This window comes from Rhododendron vialii, chromosome 10a, assembly GCF_030253575.1.
Source record: "Rhododendron vialii isolate Sample 1 chromosome 10a, ASM3025357v1".
NCBI classification, from domain to species: Eukaryota; Viridiplantae; Streptophyta; class Magnoliopsida; order Ericales; family Ericaceae; genus Rhododendron; species Rhododendron vialii.
Genome location: NC_080566.1, coordinates 24971068 through 24990374, shown reverse-complemented (window position 1 = coordinate 24990374; position 19307 = coordinate 24971068). Strand labels below are relative to the sequence as shown.

General features: G+C 40.2%; 1 protein-coding gene and 1 non-coding gene across 2 annotated transcripts; both read left to right on the top strand.

Annotated features, from left to right (window-relative positions):
- Positions 1-274: 274 nt before the first annotated feature.
- Positions 275-866, top strand: LOC131303025 (uncharacterized). Its single transcript, XM_058329818.1, has 3 exons — positions 275-278; positions 358-539; positions 666-866. Exons 1-3 carry the CDS (start codon positions 275-277, stop codon positions 864-866), a joined length of 387 nt encoding a protein of 128 aa, XP_058185801.1.
- Positions 867-6966: 6100 nt separating this feature from the next.
- Positions 6967-7070, top strand: LOC131305759 (small nucleolar RNA R71). Its single transcript, XR_009193320.1, has one exon. It is a non-coding gene; the product is annotated as a small nucleolar RNA R71 (small nucleolar RNA).
- The last annotated feature ends 12237 nt before the right edge of the window (positions 7071-19307 follow it).

The window sequence follows — 19307 nt, the reverse complement described above, 5'->3', positions numbered from 1 at the left end:
ATGGTCGATCATTGGCTAGCTCAAATTCAAAAACTTTTCAGGGCTCTTAAAATAACGGAGGATGACTTGCGAGTCAATATAGAGGTCGTTCAACTTACTGGAGAGGCGAATGAGTGGTAGGAGTCTGTGTTAGAATCGAGAAAGGATAGGAGGAGAGCGGCAAGGACCGCGACTCAAGCAAATGAGCCAAATGTGGAGAACTTGACTTAGGCCAAATTTGAAGTGCTCTTTGAAGAACAATATTTTCCAGAGACGAGTCGTGACCAATTAAAGGATGAGTTCGAGAAGCTACAATAGGGAGATAGACAGTGTCAGAGTATGCATTGAAGTTTCAATCTTTGTCCCGTTTTGCGCCAGAGTTGGTGGCTACTGAGGAAAGAAAATGTAGGCAGTTCAAAAAGGGGTTGCATGACACCGTGAAGAGGTTGGTAGTGGCCCAACGCAAAGGGCGGTTCGCCGATGTTATTGAATGTGCAAGGAGCATCGAGATACCGAATGAGACACCCAAAAATCCTAAGGTTTGGGAACCGGGGCAACCGGTAGGGGGCGTGAGCTCTTCTTCGGGGACTTTCGGTAGTTAGGGGAGGAAGAGACAAAGAGATCAAATGTCGACTTCGTAGGGTCCGTCAAACTTTAGGCCTCCAACTTCTTCTTTTGGGACTCAGGGAGTTTCTAATAAACCTCCGATCGTATGTCATGAGTGTGGTCAAGCGGGGCATATTCGTGCTCAGTGTCCGCTGCTTTTGGGGACATGTTTCACTTGTGGGAAGGCTGGTCATTTTGGATGGAATTGTCCATGTGGGGATGGGGCACATAGCGAGTCTGGTTCAGTGCAGCAGCTGAGGGATGGTCAGAGTTCTAGTTAGTAATTGTTTCAGGGTCCTCAGCGGCAGCAACAGCCTCAATTCCGTCAGACCACTTTGGTTCAGGGATCTCAAGTTGAGAGAGGAGCGAGTTCATCTATGCCTACTCAAGGTTCTGATCAGCGGGGTGGACATGTTTAGGGTCACACTACTCAGGGAAGGCCGTTTGCAATCACTTCTGCTATTTCGCCACCACCACCTTTTATCACCTCTCAGACCCTGGAGACTTCGGTTGTGAGGGGTACATTTCTCTTGTTTAACTCCTTTGCTAGAGTGTTATTTGATTCTGGAGCATCAAATTCATTCATTGCTGCATCTTTTACTTGTGCTTTGGAATTGGAAACCGAAAGTATCAATCCTCCATTGTTCATTGAGACACCCATAGGGGGTAGATCACCACTAGATCATATTTGCCGAGAATGTGAACTTATCATCCAGGATCGTCTTTTTACCTTTGATTTCGTCGTGTTGAGTATATCGGGGTTCGATCTTATTTTAGGAATCGATTGGTTGTGTAGACACCTCCCAAACAGGGCATCGCCATACAGATTGATCAAGTTTGTTTGGTTTCACTTCATAAACCAAGATCGTAGATATTCCCATGGCTAGGAACATCGCCACACGATAACGATTGTCATCAAAATAGAGTCGTCACCTAGTTTATAAAAACTAGGAAAAAGATAGAGATTCCGGGTACGGGAGCCAAAAGTACTAATGTGAAATTTTAATTTACTCGCAAGCGCATGAATTGTACTGAAGTATAGTAATGCAAGAGCGAGGTCGAACCCACAGGGACTTGGTGATTTTTTGTAGGAAAACTAAATACACTTAAATCGATTAACCCTAACCTAGTTGACAAAATTGTGATTGATTTAATGCAACTAAAATTGAAGTAAATAGCAATAATAAGTAAACAATGAACTAAACTAGCAAGGATGAGGAAATTGAAATTTCTTTTTAATCAATGGAAAAATACTAAGGTTTCGGAATCCACACCCACTAACTCGTATCATTATATATTCATGATCATTGATTTTACTCAAAATTTCTTCATGATAATCTGAAAGCTAATTCTGTTACCATGGAAAATATCATCGTGAAAGTTCATCAAAAAGTATAATGTTTGTTCCTCTCCGCTCGCATGTATAAAACCAATTCATTAATTGTATCCGTTTTTAACAAATCACAATAAATATCCAATTTTATAGTCAATAATGAAAAACCAGCGTTCAATGCTAAAGGCAATTTCCAAATCATAAGAAAAACATGATTGATCTCATATCCAGAATTTATTCCTATCAATTGATTTGGAGTAAGAACAATTTCATCATATTCAAACCAAATATTCGGGTAAAACCAAATCTCATGAACATATAGATAATAGTCATTAATGGGGCTTCATCCTCAACCCTAGTTTAAGAGTCTAGCCGCTCATGGAGTACGGAAACATGATCATATAATAATAGAACTCTATGAAACTAAGCTTACAAAGATTAGAAATTGTCCTAGCTTGCTTCCTTCTCCACTGCTGCTCGAGATATGCCGTGATGGTGCTGCTGCTCGGTGGTAAAAAGGGTGATCCCTCCAACCCTCCTTTTGCTTCTATTAATAAGGCCAAGGCTTCCCTTTTGGAATATAATTCCACTTCCATCAATCTTCTCGTTAAATCAATAAATACCGATTATATAATATTCTTTTCCTTAAATAATTTTTGCCTTAGGAGTTTGAGTCAAAGCCAATAACTCTTGTCACCCAATTAGCTGTGCAAGGCCATGTGCAGAGAATTATCAAAAATCCTTGCAATCCAAATCTTCTTAAATCAATTCCATCATTGGAAAATTTCGTGAGCTCGATTTTGGGTTTTGCTCTTTTGGATCTTCTAATTTAAATTGGGTTGAGCCCACTTGAATCAGACTTCATCTCATAAGTCTCGGAAGAAATGTTTTTGCATGATAAAGCCCAAAATACCTACAAAACATAAATAAATGATAATATGACAAATAATAATAAAGTCAAGACTAACAATGCAAGTATGGGCGTCATTTAATTACTACATTTTATGCTCATCAAATACCCCCAAACCTACATTTTGCTAGTCCTCGAGCAAAAGAAATAAAATAAAACAAAGAAAATGAAATTAAACTAACTAATCTATTTTTGGAGGAGTCCGAATGCATTTAGCATATGCAACAAGCCTTTAAACCCCTAGGTTGCCCTAGTGGACGAGTTATAGTCTCGTGAGGGTTTGCTGTGAATATACCCACAAAATTTTTAAGAAGATGACACTCAATCAGAATCCCAAATGTACTTATTGGCCTCTCAAAGTAACTAGTGTGAGTATAACACAAATTGGAGGCAAGATATTTCATCCATTAACATTGTTAAACAAGTGAACATTATATTCTAATCCGAATTTGCACAAAAACTGTTCCTCCCTCATATATCTGGATAGAAAGAAATCACAAGGCATGCATGTAAAGTGAAAAGTCACACAAAGATGTTCATTAACCTCGAAAATAATACACGCACCTTCAATGCCTCAATACTCATCAAAATGCTTATATCAAATTATAGCCTCTCCCTTTATTCATATTTCTTTTCTTCTTCTTTTTTGCTATATTTTTTTCTTGTGATCGTGCAATGCCTTGGTCCCTTAAGCTTTCTAATTGACCCTTGTAGTGAGTTTTAGGCCAGTGACACCCAAACCAGACGGCTTTAGGGCATTAGATGTAGAGAACACCCCAACGGACTTAACCACTCGAGTCAAAAAGGCTATGAACCCAAGCTAACCACACATGACAATCCCAGAACACTCCGCCGTTTGATGCGAACTCTCACTGCTTACTGAGGCAAGAGGCCCGGTTACTAAGTGAAAAGCCCGAAAAACAATGCATTTAATTCCCTTTTTTTCCCTTTTCTTTGTTTATTTTTTTTTTTTTGGGGGGAAAGGACATTAAGCATTCTAGTAAGACATCTGACTCAGACTAAGGCACCAAAAATATATGTACGGTACTCGAGGTCAAATCCAACTCTAAGTGTGATAGTGCTCGTGCAAAGACATGTACTACACAAGTGATCAATAGCTATCCAAACATAGGTGATCCGAACCAAGTAGGTGCCTCTTATCAATAACTATGTTCACAAGCTTAACTCTATCAATAAAATCATATCAAGACTCGAACTTGGGCTACAATCATACTAGCACTAATTGAAAACCAACATCATCGGAAGTCAAAATCAGGCATCTAAATTTTTTTTTTCAACTTTTACTCTTTTTTTCCATTTTTTTTATAGGAGAAAAAAAAAAAGGTTAACTACAGAGTCTATCCACATAATAGACATATAAATAATAAGTGAGCCCTCCCCCAAACCTAAATATGACAGTGTCCTTAATGTCATGAATGCAAACGCATACAAAATAGACTGTAACATAAAAGTGAGAAAGGATAAGGTACACCTAATAAGCACGATAAGGCTGAACTGTGTGACACCTGCAAAATTAATTATAGAAACACAAGAGAAGAAAACAATGCACTAACCAAAAGTAAATAAATTAAGTCATAATAGTTTTTTTTTTCCTAAATTTAGCGCATCCCTCAAATCTAATCTCTACATGGATTTCAATAGACCACGAGTCGCCCACCATGGTCCTAGTGAAAGAGACGGAATAATTGAGGGTTATTCCAATGAAAAATATATGCCACGTGAAATATCACCACCAAGTCACTTTCTCTTATTCGCTTTTTATAATTAACAATACATGGATTTGCCCAATGAAAATTATGTGACTTGATTAACAATTCTATACTAGATCGTTCAGCAAAATTAGTCATAATATCAACCTTATTCAGATGAAACACATAGTCAGCATACCAGGGAAATGAGTTTTTAAACAACAATATGGCTAGCAAAGTCCTACCAGTGGGATGTAAGGGCTCTTTACCAATGACAAAATCGCACTCTAATGCTTTATTGCAATGGTCATTCTTGTCTACTATCTTTTCCTCTTCAATTTGATCATTATTTGGGATAACGATGGCTGACATAAATTCTGTTGGTCCCACAATTTCAACACTAGGATCGGGTGGCAAAGGTTTTAACTCAAAATTGGACTCTTGTTCATCCCACAAACTTGGGGTGTTCTCTAAAAATGGTGGCTCTACAAAGCACAAATTCCGCCTACTAATATCTATAAAAGACTAAGAAAATGTTGACAGATTCAATCGTAGAGTCTTCATCAGTGTCATTAAAATGAGATAGACAAGCTTCAAAAGGATCCTCATAGCTTGATTGAGTAAGGTGTTCTTTAATTTGACAATCTATCATGTAAACTGCACTCACCTCATCCTCACATGGTGACTGTTTGTCAATATCAAAAATATTAAGGTCGACAGTCATGTTACCAAATGACATCTTCATCACACCATTCCTATAGTTAATTTGAGTATTAGACGTGGCCAAGAAAGGATGGCCTAATATGATCGGAATGTGCTTCTTTGAGTTTTGGACAAGTTAAGTGTCTAAGACTATTAAGTCTACTTGAAAATAGAATGTGTCAACTTTTATTAGAATATCCTCAATAACACCTTTAGGAATTTTAACGGATCCATCAGCCAATTGAAGCCTTACTGAAGTGGGTTTTAACTCCCCCAAACCTAATTGCAAGTAAACTGAATACGGCAGTAAATTGACACTGGCTCCCAAATCCAACAAAGCTCGCTCAATGTGATGATTACCTATCATGCACGAAATTGTAGGACACCCTAGATCCTTATACTTGATAGGTAGTTTGTGTTGAATAATGGAGCGAACTTGTTCGGTCAACACTACTTCCTTAGGGGTGCTGGCCTTCCTTTTTATGGAGACTAGGTCTTTTAAAAATTTGGCATATGAAGGCACCTGTCGAATAGCATCTAGGAATAGAACATTGATTCTCATTTGCTTAAATACCTCTAGAATATCTCCATGGCCTACACCTTTCTTAAGGGCTACTAGTCGTTCAAGATATGGAGCTTTAGGGATGAAACTCCTAAGTTGGGGTTCTTTTGGAGGTCAAGGAGAACTAGATTCCTAATCTTTGATGGGACTACTCTGCCTTTCTTCTGTCTCAAACTCCTTTAAACTCTTCTCTATTGGCATACTTACTTGGTTGTCAACCTGTTTTCCTGACCTGAGGGTTACAATGGATTGAACCAGCTCATGCTCATAGGTAGAGTTAGAGGGGTTGCTAAGAGCAACTTGTCCTTCTGGGTTAGGTATCAGCTGGCTAGGGAATTTTTCGATCACTCTCTCTGCAACTTGACTAGCCAATTGACCCATTTCATTTTCCAATTTAGCGATGGCTTGAGAATGCAAGTGTGTTGAATTTTCAATTTTAGCATTGTTATTTTAAATTTTAGCCAAGATTGCTTTAAGGGTGTCCTCTAAGGATGACTGTTGGTATGGTGCAACAGATTGGAAATTCGGTTAAGACACAGGAGTTGGAGCATAAAAAGGCTGAGATTGAGCAGGATATGATTTTGTAGAAGGATGAAAACCTGGGGGAGATTGGTTTTGTGAATGGAATGGTTGCCTACCTACATTTGTTAGAGGTTGGTTGTGCTGCCATGAAAAGTTTGGATGATTTTGCCAATTTTGGTTGTATGTTTCCGAAAAAGGACTAGCAAATGATTTTCCATAATTATTTAATGCGTTTGCTTGTTCAACATAGCTTTCAGAATATCCAATAATGGAAGGGCATATTTGCATTGTGTGCATGTGACTATCGCAAAGAGAACACACTTCACTGTGAACTTGATTGGCTAACTCCATAGTTCTACTTAAAGCTAGAACCTCAACCTTTCGAGTATGATTATCTAATTTTATTCTCATATCAAAATCCTCTTTCACTTCATTTACTCCCCCTCTCTTAGATGTAGAAGGTTGTTTGTCTCTATGAGAAGTAAAATCCCACTGTTGAGAGCTCTCAGACAAATTTTCAAGAAATTCATAAGCTGCATCGCTCCTAAGAATTAGAAAACCACCCCCGTTTATTGACTCAAGCATATTGCGGTTAGAATGAGTTAAACTGTAATAGAAAAATTGAACTAGTCTCCATGTTTCAAAACCATGAGGGGGGCACTTTAAGATAAGATCTTTAAATCTCTCCCAACTCTCATAAAAATTTTCACGTTCTTAACAAAAATCAGCAATCTCCCTCCTTAGAATAGTTGTTCTAGACATTGAAAAGAATTTTGAAAGAAACTTTTTAACAAGAGTGTCCCATGAAGTGATTAAGCCAGAGGGTAGAGAATTGAACCATGCCATTGCTTTATCTTTCAGTGAAAAGGGAAAAAGGTGCAATTTAACAGACTCAGAAAAATTTTGAAACCTAAAGGTAGCACAAATTTCAAGAAAGTCTTTAACATGCATGTATGGATCCTCTTGTTCAACCCCATGAAATTGAGGAAGAAGTTGTATTATGTGAGGTTTCAGCTCAAACTGTGTCGCATTTGTGGTTACGGGTGAAAACAACTATCTTAAAGGTTTTGTATCTTCTGCAAGTTTTGTCATTTTTAATTGATTATGTTCCCCTCTATGAATCTTTAAGCTACTTCTAAAGGATCTCTCACTTTCCGGATCAAGAAGTATTAATTTTAAGTTTTTCGAACGGCAACCAAACATATACAAACTCACTGACTTGGACTCCTCTCAAAATTTAAACTCTTTTTTTTTTTTTTTGAAACAAAACAGATTCTTCTGAACAACTTCTAAGTTAAGCTAAAATGAACTAAAGAGAAAGAGACAAAATGCAACTATTAGTAAAGAAAATATGTAAAATGGAACACTCATGGTCTTTTTTTTTAATATTAATGACAATGCAGCAAATAACTTACTAACTTGAAGGAAGCTCGGCCGCTCGGAAAAGCAGATGAAAGGCAGCTGACTTATACGAGACAGAAAACACTAAACCAATTAGTAATAAAAGCAATTACTACTAACTAATCAAAGATGCACGTAATGAAGTGAAATTTTTTTTTCAAATATCTAAAAAGTAAAATCCTGTCATGCCCTCAATTTTTAACATAAATAATAATCATTTACAATAAATAAAATCGTTATTGAAGTACCGATAATAGCCAAATTACATTTCTTCCCCTGTCCGCAAATTTAAGTTCAAATAGTACAATCCTGGCTCGAAGCCTCAAGTTATACAAATACTAAAATAATCTTACAGTTTACATTAATATTCCTTCCAAATACTACTTTGAAATCAAATGCAGAATGTCGCCGCTTTTATACGTTCGAAAGATATGATCAACAAGCACAACATGCACGCCATGCCACTTCCATGCTTTGTACCTGAAAATGATAGGTTGAGCTACACTAGCCTAGTAGAGACATCTATACTCAAGTTATATGAAAATGCAATGAAGTATGCACCAAGAGTGAATGAGTTTCAACAAACGAACATGAGATCGAAAGGGCTACCACAATGAACAAACGGACTATGACTGTGGGGTCCTGGACTTCTTACAAATGTCCCTAATCACTCAAACATCAACTAAGAGCAGCATCAAACTCACATCAATCTAAATATCCACAACAATTTCTCAACCATTTTATGACTGCTCAAATGAATACCACAAATAACCCCATTATTCAATACCGTTTGCCATCAAGTCTCTTTTTCTTAAAACTTTCCTTTGGATTACCAAACTAGTTTAGAGAAATCTCAAGACCATTACAAGTCAAGCTCCAATGATTCGAGCTTGAATACTGGAGTCCGTTGATTCGCTCAAGAATACCGGAGGACTTTTGATAAAAATGCTCTTTTAAAAAACTCAAATTTCTTTCTTTATTAAAACCTTGATAAAATCAACCATTCATTCCCTTTTTCAACAGCCACAGTCTCAAGTAACAAATCGCCCAAACAACAACACAAACTCTCAAAGTCAATCATAGTTCTCTTCATCATGCGAGACATTCAACTGTGTTACCACCCCTTGCATCACAATGAATTCTCTCCACCTAGGTTTCTGCATTACCACACCTTGCGTTGCGGACCCTCTAGAGTCTCCGCATTACCACACCTTATGTTGCAGGACCCTCAATTCATAATTATCAACTCACACATACACACATGCATTATCAATCCGTATACAGGAAGACAACATTGTTCAAGGTCACATTCTTTCATTCATCATCACATAATGTATTGCAAACTCATAAATACATCTCATTGTACATTGATAAATACTATAAGTTCACGCTATTCCTCAAAATCAATCATGACATCCTTCGTCGCGCACCAAACCCAAAATGACTCCACGATACACAACCCGCTAGGTTCTAACCGAGAATCTTATACTATGAGTGTCAAAGGAACTTAGGGATCTCAACAAGACGAGACACGAGGATACAAGTCACAATACTACCCATCGGATCACTAGACAAGTTCATGTCTACTCATAGCACTCACCACTTTATCCCTTATAGCCCACGGTGCTCCTATCGACCTTACAGTACATTTTCCTAACCAATGGTGTACTAAGATTACATTCAACAAGTTTCAAAGGGATTAGAACGATCAGCGAATCTTTGGAACCCGAGTAATCAAGTTTAGGGATGGTTTGATAATGTTTAGAGTGTGTTAGAAGTGATCGGGAGTCAATACAATCGAAGGGGATTCAACATCTTCAAAACTGTTTTCTGAGCACTAGGTACCGATACCACAAAATATTGGTATCGGTACCAAACCAATCCAGAGAGCAATCAGAGGTCAAGGTACCGGTACCTCAAAAAGTAGGTATAGGTACCGATACCAATGCATTAGAGCGGGTGATTTGCAGAAAATCAAGAATGAATACAAATTCAAAATCCAATGAACTAAAACTCGATTTAGGCACATAATCATCTCATAAACTCATAACAAGAGTAAGAAATCCCTACCTCAATGATCAAAGATCAAAGTTCACGCGATTCAAGCAAGCCCTAGCTCCAAGGACTTCAAACCCAAGCGAAATATACCTCCTTCGAGCTTGAACGAACACAACCCAAGGCTTAGAACACTTGAGGAATACGATTTGGTGGAGGATCTTGGTGGGTTTCAAGTTCGGGAGTGAGTTTGTGAGTGGAGGAGTGGAGAGAGAGAGAGAGAGAGAGAGAGAGAGAGAGACAGACAGACAGACAGACAGACAGAGAGAGAGAGAGAGAGAGCCGAAGGAGAGGGAGAGGGAGAGAGAGCCGAGAGGTAGAGAGAGAGTGAGAGATGGGATTTGTGATCCCCTACACACACACCCACATATATATACTAGCACACAAACCAATTACACTCACACTCCCTCATATAACAATCCTATCATTTAAGACCCAAATCAAATAAACTCACAAAATTTTCATTTATTCAATATTCTTGCATTTATAAAACCTTCAAATCACTTTCCGAAAATACGGGTCTCTACATCCTTCCCTCCTTAAAGAAATTTCGTCCCCAAAATTTGCTAAACCAAGATCAACCAAGTCACCAATAGCAATACATAACCCTACGTCACTTTTCCATAATCTAACGATTTGGTCCTGCCGCTCAATAGTCAATCTCATATGCTTAGGATGCTCACCGGTTTCTCCTCAAGAATTTCACCCACCTCTAATCATTCTCACGAAATCTCAACCTTCACTGAAACTCGAATTCTAACACTCATTCCAAGATTCAACAACTTATATCTTCTCGTTCTCCACACTTTTGAATTACACATTCTCTTTTTCTCAATCAATGTCAACTATTAATCTAGACAACCCCGAGTAATCCTTACAATACTAGAACTAAGGAACCCAACACCCAATGACTAAACTTTCTAACGCTCATCACCCCTGCTTAGTTATGAACACCAACTCACCATAATCACACTCCTTACATCTTAAAGCTATTGACATCCTCTTCAACTCCAAGAGCAACTTGTCTCGCAATCGATCCAACTCTATTGATAATACTATAGATAGACACCGACACCAAGCACAAATAAGACAAACCGCTAGTCCCTATTCCCAACTCACACCTCCATCTACCCACATAACTCTACCCTATGAACTCTGCACAAACCTCAAATGTCCTTTCGTCCTTCTAACATTCAAATACAACCAAAGTTCTAATGCTTTTCTACATCTCTCATCCCACTCAGAATCACTACCAATTCCTGTTCGAGAAATCCAAATTCACTCCTATGGTAACATGTCCCTTCTACACAACTCAAGATGACACAACATTGGAACCATTCACGTAAACTTTCAAATCCACCATTTTCCTTAAACTTAGCTCCCCGCATATTACTGCTGCTATTCAAGAGAAGACATACACCATATTCCAACTACAAAAATAACTCCTCACAGCAAATACCCACATATGCTTCATTCTTTATTCTACATTGTATACTAAAAGTAAACTTCACGCATTGAGACTACATAACAAGTCAAACATGTAGGTTTAAGCTAGATAGTAACAAAGTTCATACATAGATATCCCAACAAACCAACCGTATAATTTAATAGCTCAAATTTGTCACGCATTAACAGACTCATTCAGTATCCAACGGATTAACAAGGTATCCAACGGACTCCCCAAGTGTCCAACAGACTCACCAAGTATCCACTACTTCACAATTCATGTATTTCTCATATTCATAATCTTAAACATCACATCGCAGATACACGTATCATCAAGACCAATCATTTCTCTTATTTTAACAACATTACAACCTAATAACATGCCTATACTTCTCGTTATATTCTAAGACTCCAACTGTAGGGGGATGAAAACAGTTGGTGCTCAGAACAACACCAGATTGCAACGGCTACTCGTACCTCTTCACCAGAACCCTAGTTCGTCGTTGTAACCCTAATCTGCAAAATAGACAAGGGGTGAGCGCATCTTTCCCTCTCGTGGCAAAGGCCCTCCGATGCCTAAGTTAGTATCACGTACTAGAGAAAACCCTAATTATCAGTAGGAGAATGATATCAATGCAACGTATTACGTACCTTTTACCTCTAGGTTTACCTCATATTTATAGATTCATAGATGCCTACTGCCCAAGCATCCTTGCCGCCCTAGGATTCCTATCTCATATAGGAAACCCAGGATACCTTGGATTCTCGTTCCCTTATCAGTTCATTAGCTTAGCCCTTTTAGGACTCTTTTCCACAACTGGCCGAACATCTCATTTCTGTTGGGTATCTTTTCTGGATCCTACATTCTCGGTATCTCATTCCTTTACGGAATACCACTATTTTGGAACCTCTTAGAGTATTCTCTCTGCTCACTTGATTGGAGTTCTTTCCTTGTTCGGCTATCTCATCGCCGAACAAACTGCCTGGACCAGTCACTTCACATGTAACTAGTCCTTTTATCAATTACTTGGACCAATGTCTTTTCAGTAGCTCTCCTCCTGTTCGGCCCTTTTGTTGCCGAACAAACTACTTGGACTAGTGACTTCACATGTCACTGTTCCTTTATTAGTCCCTTGGTCCAATAACTTCTCATGTTTACTGGACCAAGACCCTGTACAACCTTCCTGGACCAATGACTTCTCTGTCACTGGTCCACATTGTCGACCATCGTCTTGCACGGCGACTGTCCCTGTCGTATTTATACCATGGTCCCATATACCACGTGTTCGGGCTTTATTTCTGCCTGTTCGGGAATACCTCCCACAATTGCTCCTTAGCTTCACTCATTATTTGTACGTAAATAATGAGCAAAGTTCCCAAGAACTGAGCAAATTAATTCTGCTCCTGCACTTTTTCACAAAATTGGTGCAATCTTTCATTATTTGCCTAGGCAAACTGTCTCATCGTTTGGGCTGGATAGGCTTTTTCGTGCTCTTAACTTTACTCGTGGCATACTTCGTTTTGCCCATATTAAATGCGAACAAGCGCCTTTGGGGAACGGAACGCCCAAAACAGCGTCCAGGGTGACGTTTCACATACGCCACCCTACTCATTAGGATATATTTGGGATTTAGTCCCATCTTTAAAACCCTCATCTTCTCTCTAGATTCCCCCTGTAGAAAGATTACTGGCCCTGCATGGCCATAGATTTTGCCCAAATGCTAAGTTTTGTCACACTTAGTTGGCTTCACATACGTGTTAAGTGTTTCATACTTAACTTGCTCGTTTTATATGCCTTCATGCTCTCCAAGTTTACTCATACTTTCGGATAATCAGCTAAGGTTGCTCATACCTAGCTGTTTTGTGCATTTGTTTATCATATGCACCTAAGGATTTCGTACTTAGGGAATTTTGCTTCTAAGTTTCCCATACTTAGTTAGGCGCAAAGATATGCATGTTATTGTATGCATTCCAATTGCTTTGCATTTGAACAAATTTCCTGAGTGTATTTACCTTTGCATATTCTCGTATGCTCTCCAGGATTGCACATTCCTGGAAAAATTTCTAAGTTTATTCATACCTAGATGATGTCGCATGGCCATGTATGGAACCCAAGGTTCTCCTTTTGTTTGGCCCTCCCGTTGCCAAACAGACTACTTGGACCAATGACTTCATGTGTCACTGGTTTTTTTATCAATCTCATGGACCAATAACTTCTCATGTTCACTGGTCCTTGGCCCTGTATAGACTTCCTAGACCAATGACTTCTCATGTCACTGGTCCATATAACTGACCACCGGCTTGAGCGGTGACTTATCCCTAGTTATCGACCGAACATAACCATTTACTCAATACCAAGTCCTAAGTGCTTCAAGACTTGACTTAGATCTCATCCGCTGCTAAGGCCTAGGTTTGCTCGAACTTCGTCGATTGTGGCATTCCTTACTGCCAAAGCCTAAGCATACTTGGTTTTAGCCAATCCACTGTTGTGCCTAGGTTTATGTCGTACCTAGCATATCTCAAGCTTTTGCTCGTATCAGAGCAATATCCATTGCTCGGGCCCCAAACTTCTTCATGCTTGGGCCTTTGTCTGACAATCTTCGCTTGTCATGATTCAAGCAATGTTCGCTGCTCGGGCCCCAAACCTTTCCGTACTGGGGTCTACTTTTGACATTCTTTGCTGTCATAATTCAGGTTTATTCATACCTATAATCAATTTAGCTCGTAGTCAACCAAGTTTTCGTGCTTGGTATTTCCCAAGCTCAACCATGCTCAGCTGACTGCCCAAGATTATCCATACTTAGGTATATTCGAGTTCGATCATACTCAATCAAATTTCGGCACCGTTCATGGTCATGGCCTAAGTTTACTCATACTTAGCCAAACTTTGAGTTTGATTGTACTCAATCGGATTATGGCATTTTTCATGGCCTAAGTGTATTCATACTTAGCCAAATTCAGAGTTTGATCGTACCCAATGAATATTCCTGACGAATGCTCTTTGCTCCCCAGCATGGAGAATAAGTATCCTTAGCTTGTTCTTGCTAGGACCAAACACATGCAGTATACATGCTTCTTAAGTTTCTCATACTCAGTATTGTTGTGCTTATATGCACACACCCTAATTTCGTGTGTTTACACATCTAAGCATTCGTACGTAGTCGGGTTTGTGTGTCTCTTCGTATACCTCAACCGTACTCAATCCTTACCAGCTTTATTTACAGATCTAGGCCCTTCATGCTTGGCCAATTTCGTGCGTTTATTCATACACACTTTTTTGTATTGTGCTTGCTTGCCCAAGTGTTTCTCGTACTTGGCAGACTTGTGTGTTTTTTTTGTACACAGATGGAACCAAGTATGTTCATACTGGATTTGTTTGCTACTGCACATGCTTATATGCTTTCCAAGTTTGTTCATACTTGGTTGTCTGTGCATGTGATCGTATGCACCCCAAGGTTCACGTGCTTGGGAAAATTCCTAAGTCTGTTCATACTTAGATAAATCTGTATGTTCTCGTATGCTCCCCAAGTATTTCGTACTCGGGAAATTCCTAAGTGTATTCGTACTTAGGTAAATCTATGCCCAAATATGTTCGTTCGTGGCAAGACTATGCACGCTCTCGTGTGCACTCCAAGTTTTTCTCATGCTTGGATAAGTCTGCAAGTTTCTCATACTTAGAGTATACGTACAGGTGTTTTCGATTTAATGCTCAAGTATGCGTACTTGAAACACTTTCATGTTCTCGCATGCACCCTAAGTGTGTTCGTACTTAGGAAATACTCTTAAGTTTCTCGTACTTAGACAAATGCTCAAATGTATTCATATTTGACAGAATTGTGCATGTTCTCGTATGCATTCTAAGCTTTCACGTACTTGGACATATTCTTTGCATTTCTTCGTATGCAACCCAAGTATTTCATACTCGGAAAATTTCTAACTTTGCTCGTACTCAGATGATGTTGCATGTCTTCATATACAACTCAAAAATTCATAACTCGTAACTCGTAATTTGTATTGTATGTATGGACCAACTCTCTGCTCCCCAATATGAAGGGAGGATAAAGAATGAGTGACTAGCTTCGTATTTTCACCAAAATAGAATTTTATTCATAATTCAAAACTTAAGGGGGCGTTACGCGTACCCCTTGCTACTAACAAAAGCTAAAAAACAATGGAATTCTATTCGTAATTCCCACACAATCATGATGTGCATCCTATAACAGAATGAAAAATCAAACTGAAGTCTTTTAAACAAAGAACTTTCGTAGATTATGGACACTCTAGGGCCTTAGCACCGGGTTCCCGTCTAGGTCTGCCAATCTATAAGCCCCTATGCCCACAATTTCAGTAACTCGATATAGGTCTTCCCAATTGGCCCCCAACTTGCCCTCGTTGGCCACCTTGGTATTGCCAAGCACCTTACGAAGCATAAGGTCCCTAATACCAAATTCTTGTGGGCGGACATTCTTGTTGTAGCTTTTCATTAGCTGCTCCTGGTACGAGGCCAAATGCACCAGAGCCCTCTCTCTTCGTTCCTTGGCAAGATTCAATTCAATCTCCAAGGCTCTGTCATTGCCTCCACTTTCAACCAAAGTGGTCCTGTTGGTCGGCAAACAAACCTCTAATGGAATAACAGCCTATGTTCCATATGCTAATGAATAAGGGGTCTCTCTCGTAGACCTCCTAAGAGTTGTTTGGTGTGCCCACAGGACCAATGGCAATTCGTCAGGCCACTTCCCCTTTGCTTTGTCCAACCTCTTCTTGATCCCATCAAGTATGGTTTTGTTGGATGCTTCCGCCTGCCCATTACTCTGTGGGTAGGTTGGGGTCGAGTAATAATTCCTGATCCCATATTGGGCACAAAAGGCCTTGAACTTCTTTTGTAATTGGGTTCCATTATCCGTAATCAACGAATAAGGGACCCCAAATCGAGTAATAATACTCTTCCACACGAACCTTTCTATCATAGGTTCAGTGATCTTGGCCAATGGCTCTGCCTCAATCCACTTTGTGAAATATTCTATTGCTACCAACCGAAATTTCCTATTTCCAATTGCCTTGTGAAGTGGACCCACGATGTCCATCCCCCATTGTGTGAATGGCCAAGGACTTGTCAACGGCACCACATCTTCGGCTGGGGTTCGGATCATTGGTGAGAATTTCTGACATTTCTCACAGATTTCACATACACCTTTGCATCTTCTTAAATGTGTGGCCACCAATATCCCTGGGTTATTGCTCAGTGGGCAATGGACCTGCCCCATCATGACTTCCACATGTTCCCTCATGAATCTCATGGAGAAACTTTTGCACCATTTCGGGGTGCACACAAAGTAAGTACAGTCTAGTAAAGGACTTTCTGTACAACTTTCCTTCAGGTGACAGCCAAAACCGTGCAGATTTTGTTTTTATCTTGTGAGCCTCTTTTTCATCCATGGGGAATGTCCCATCTCGTAGGAACTCCATTATTGGATCTATCCAACTTGGTCCTTGGTTCACGTCCAAGACCAACTCCACGCTCCTTCCAATGCTCGGCTCAGAAAGATAATCTACTGCCACCCTTCTCTTGAACTGTGTTGGCACAGCTGCAGCAAACCAAGCAAGTGAATCTACATGGGCATTCTGCCCAAAACTTATTTGCTCAATGTACACTTCCTCAAAAGTATCTAGCAGATCCTTGGCAGCCTCCACGTAGGCTGCCATTTTCTCATTCCAAGCCTCGTATTCCCCGGACAATTGATTCACCACAAGTTGTGAATCACAGTATACTCGTACTCTTTTTACCTTCAGGGTTTTTGCACTTCTCAAGCCAACTAGGAGTGCCTCGTATTCCACCACATTATTCGATGCACTGAAACCAGACAAACGGACAACTCTATCATTACTCCCTCAGGAGGAAAAAGCACAACCCCAATTCCTGATCCAGTATTACAGGCTGATCCGTCAACGAATAATTTCCATTCCAGGGGATCTTGCTAGGCTAATGCTTTTTCTTTCTTGGCCGGCGGCTCAGGCATCTACTCCTTTCTCGTAGGAGGCTTTGGAGCTATTGTTGGTGAGAATTCTGCCACAAAGTCTGCCAACACTTGTCCCTTTATTGCGGTGCGCGACTGATAATCAATATCGTACTGACTTAGCTCCACCGACCAAGTTGAAATACATCCCGAGAAGTCTGCCTTTCGTAGCAAAGATTTCAACGGAAATTCTGTGTAAACCACAATCTTATGACTCTGAAAATAGTGGGGCGACTTTCTCCCTGCTGTCCTCAATGCCAGGACCAATTTCTCAAGGGGCAGATATCTCATTTCTGCGTCTAGCAATGTCTTACTTACATAGTATACAGGGGTTTGTTCGAACCTCTTGTCCCTCAATAAAACTGCACTTATAGCATGCTCAGAAACTGCTAAGTACAAAGTTAAAGACTCACCCGGTTCAGGAGTAGACAAGAGTGGGGCCACTGTCAAGTACTTATTCAGGTCTTGGAACGCCTGTTCACATTCGGCTCCCCATTGGTATCCTTCTCTCGTTTTCAGCAATTGAAAGAAGGGCCTACACTTGTCACTGGATCGGCTGATGAATCTGTTTAGGGCTACTGCCATCCCTGTTAGTCTTTGGACCTCCTTCATGATCCTAGGACTTTGGAGCCTCTACAAGGCCATTATTTGGTCGGGATTTGCCTCTATCCCTCGTTTGGTCACAATGTGGCCCAAGAACTTCCCTGAACTTACTCTGAACTCACACTTCGAGGCGTTGAGTTTCAATTTGTACTTTCTCAGAATCTCGAAGGCTTCTTTCAAATCAACTATATGGTCCTGCTTCTCCTTGCTTTTGACCACCATATCATTTATGTAAACCTCCATAGTCTTACCGAGCAACTTTTTCAGCATAATCGTTGCAAACCTTTGGTAAGTTGCTCCGGCGTTCCTTAAGCCAAAAGGCATGACACTATAGCAATACAACCCTCTCGATGTGATAAAAGAAGTCTCCTCTTGATCGGGCCCATACATAACAATTTGGTGATATCCTTGATATACGTCGAGGAAACTCATCTGCCCATACCCAGCTGTTGCATCTACCAGTTGATCTATCCTTGGGAGGGGGAAACTGTCCTTTGGACAGCCTTTGTTCAAGTCCGTGAAGTCCACACAGACACGCCACTTTCCATTCTTTTTCTTTACTACCACAGTGTTAGACAACCATTCTGGGTAGTAAACTTCTCGTATGGCCTATGCTTCTAACAAGCGGTTAACCTCCTTGATAATAGCGTCCACGTGCTGTACGGCTGATCGTCTCTTTTTCTGCATCACGGGATTATGTTGTGGATCCACATTCGAGTGGTGGCAAATCACGTTTGCATCCACTCCAGGCATCTCTTTGGGTACCCAAGCAAACACATTAACGTGTTTTTTGAGATTTATTCAGGTTTTCCCCAATCAGAAAATACCTTTTTGGTTCAGTCTCATTGATCAGAATTTTCTTTAAGCCTTGCACCACTTTCTCGGCGGGGTCCCCTCCGACATCCTCGATGGTCGGCTGTTCTGGAACTTCGACCGCTTGGACCAACTTGGCTTTCGGTGCCTTCTTGATTATAGAAATCAAGCACTATTGGGCAACTTTCTGATTCCCTCTAATGCTTTCAATGCCATTAGATCCGGGAAACTTTACCATCTGATGAAAAGTGGAGGAAACTGCCCTCATCTTATGCAACCACGTTCTTCCTATAATCGTGTTATAAGAAGACGGTACATCCACCACTAGGAAGTCGGTTCGCAGTACCACTATTCCTGCCCGAACAGGCAGCGTTACTTTGCCCAATGACCAGACTGCTCCTGCACCGAACCCGACCAAAGAAGTCATTGACTGCACCAAGTCTGACTGTGTCAGTCCCAATTTTTTGAAAGCATTGTAATATAGCACCTCTGTGCAACTTCCTGAATCCACCAAGATCCTCTCCATGTCATATTCCCCAACTCATAGGGTTATGACCAAGGCATCATTATGTGGCACCTGGACTCCTCATAGGTCCTCATCCGTGAAGGCTATGCCCTCGTTGCATGCTTCTTTTTCACGTTCTCTTTTCTT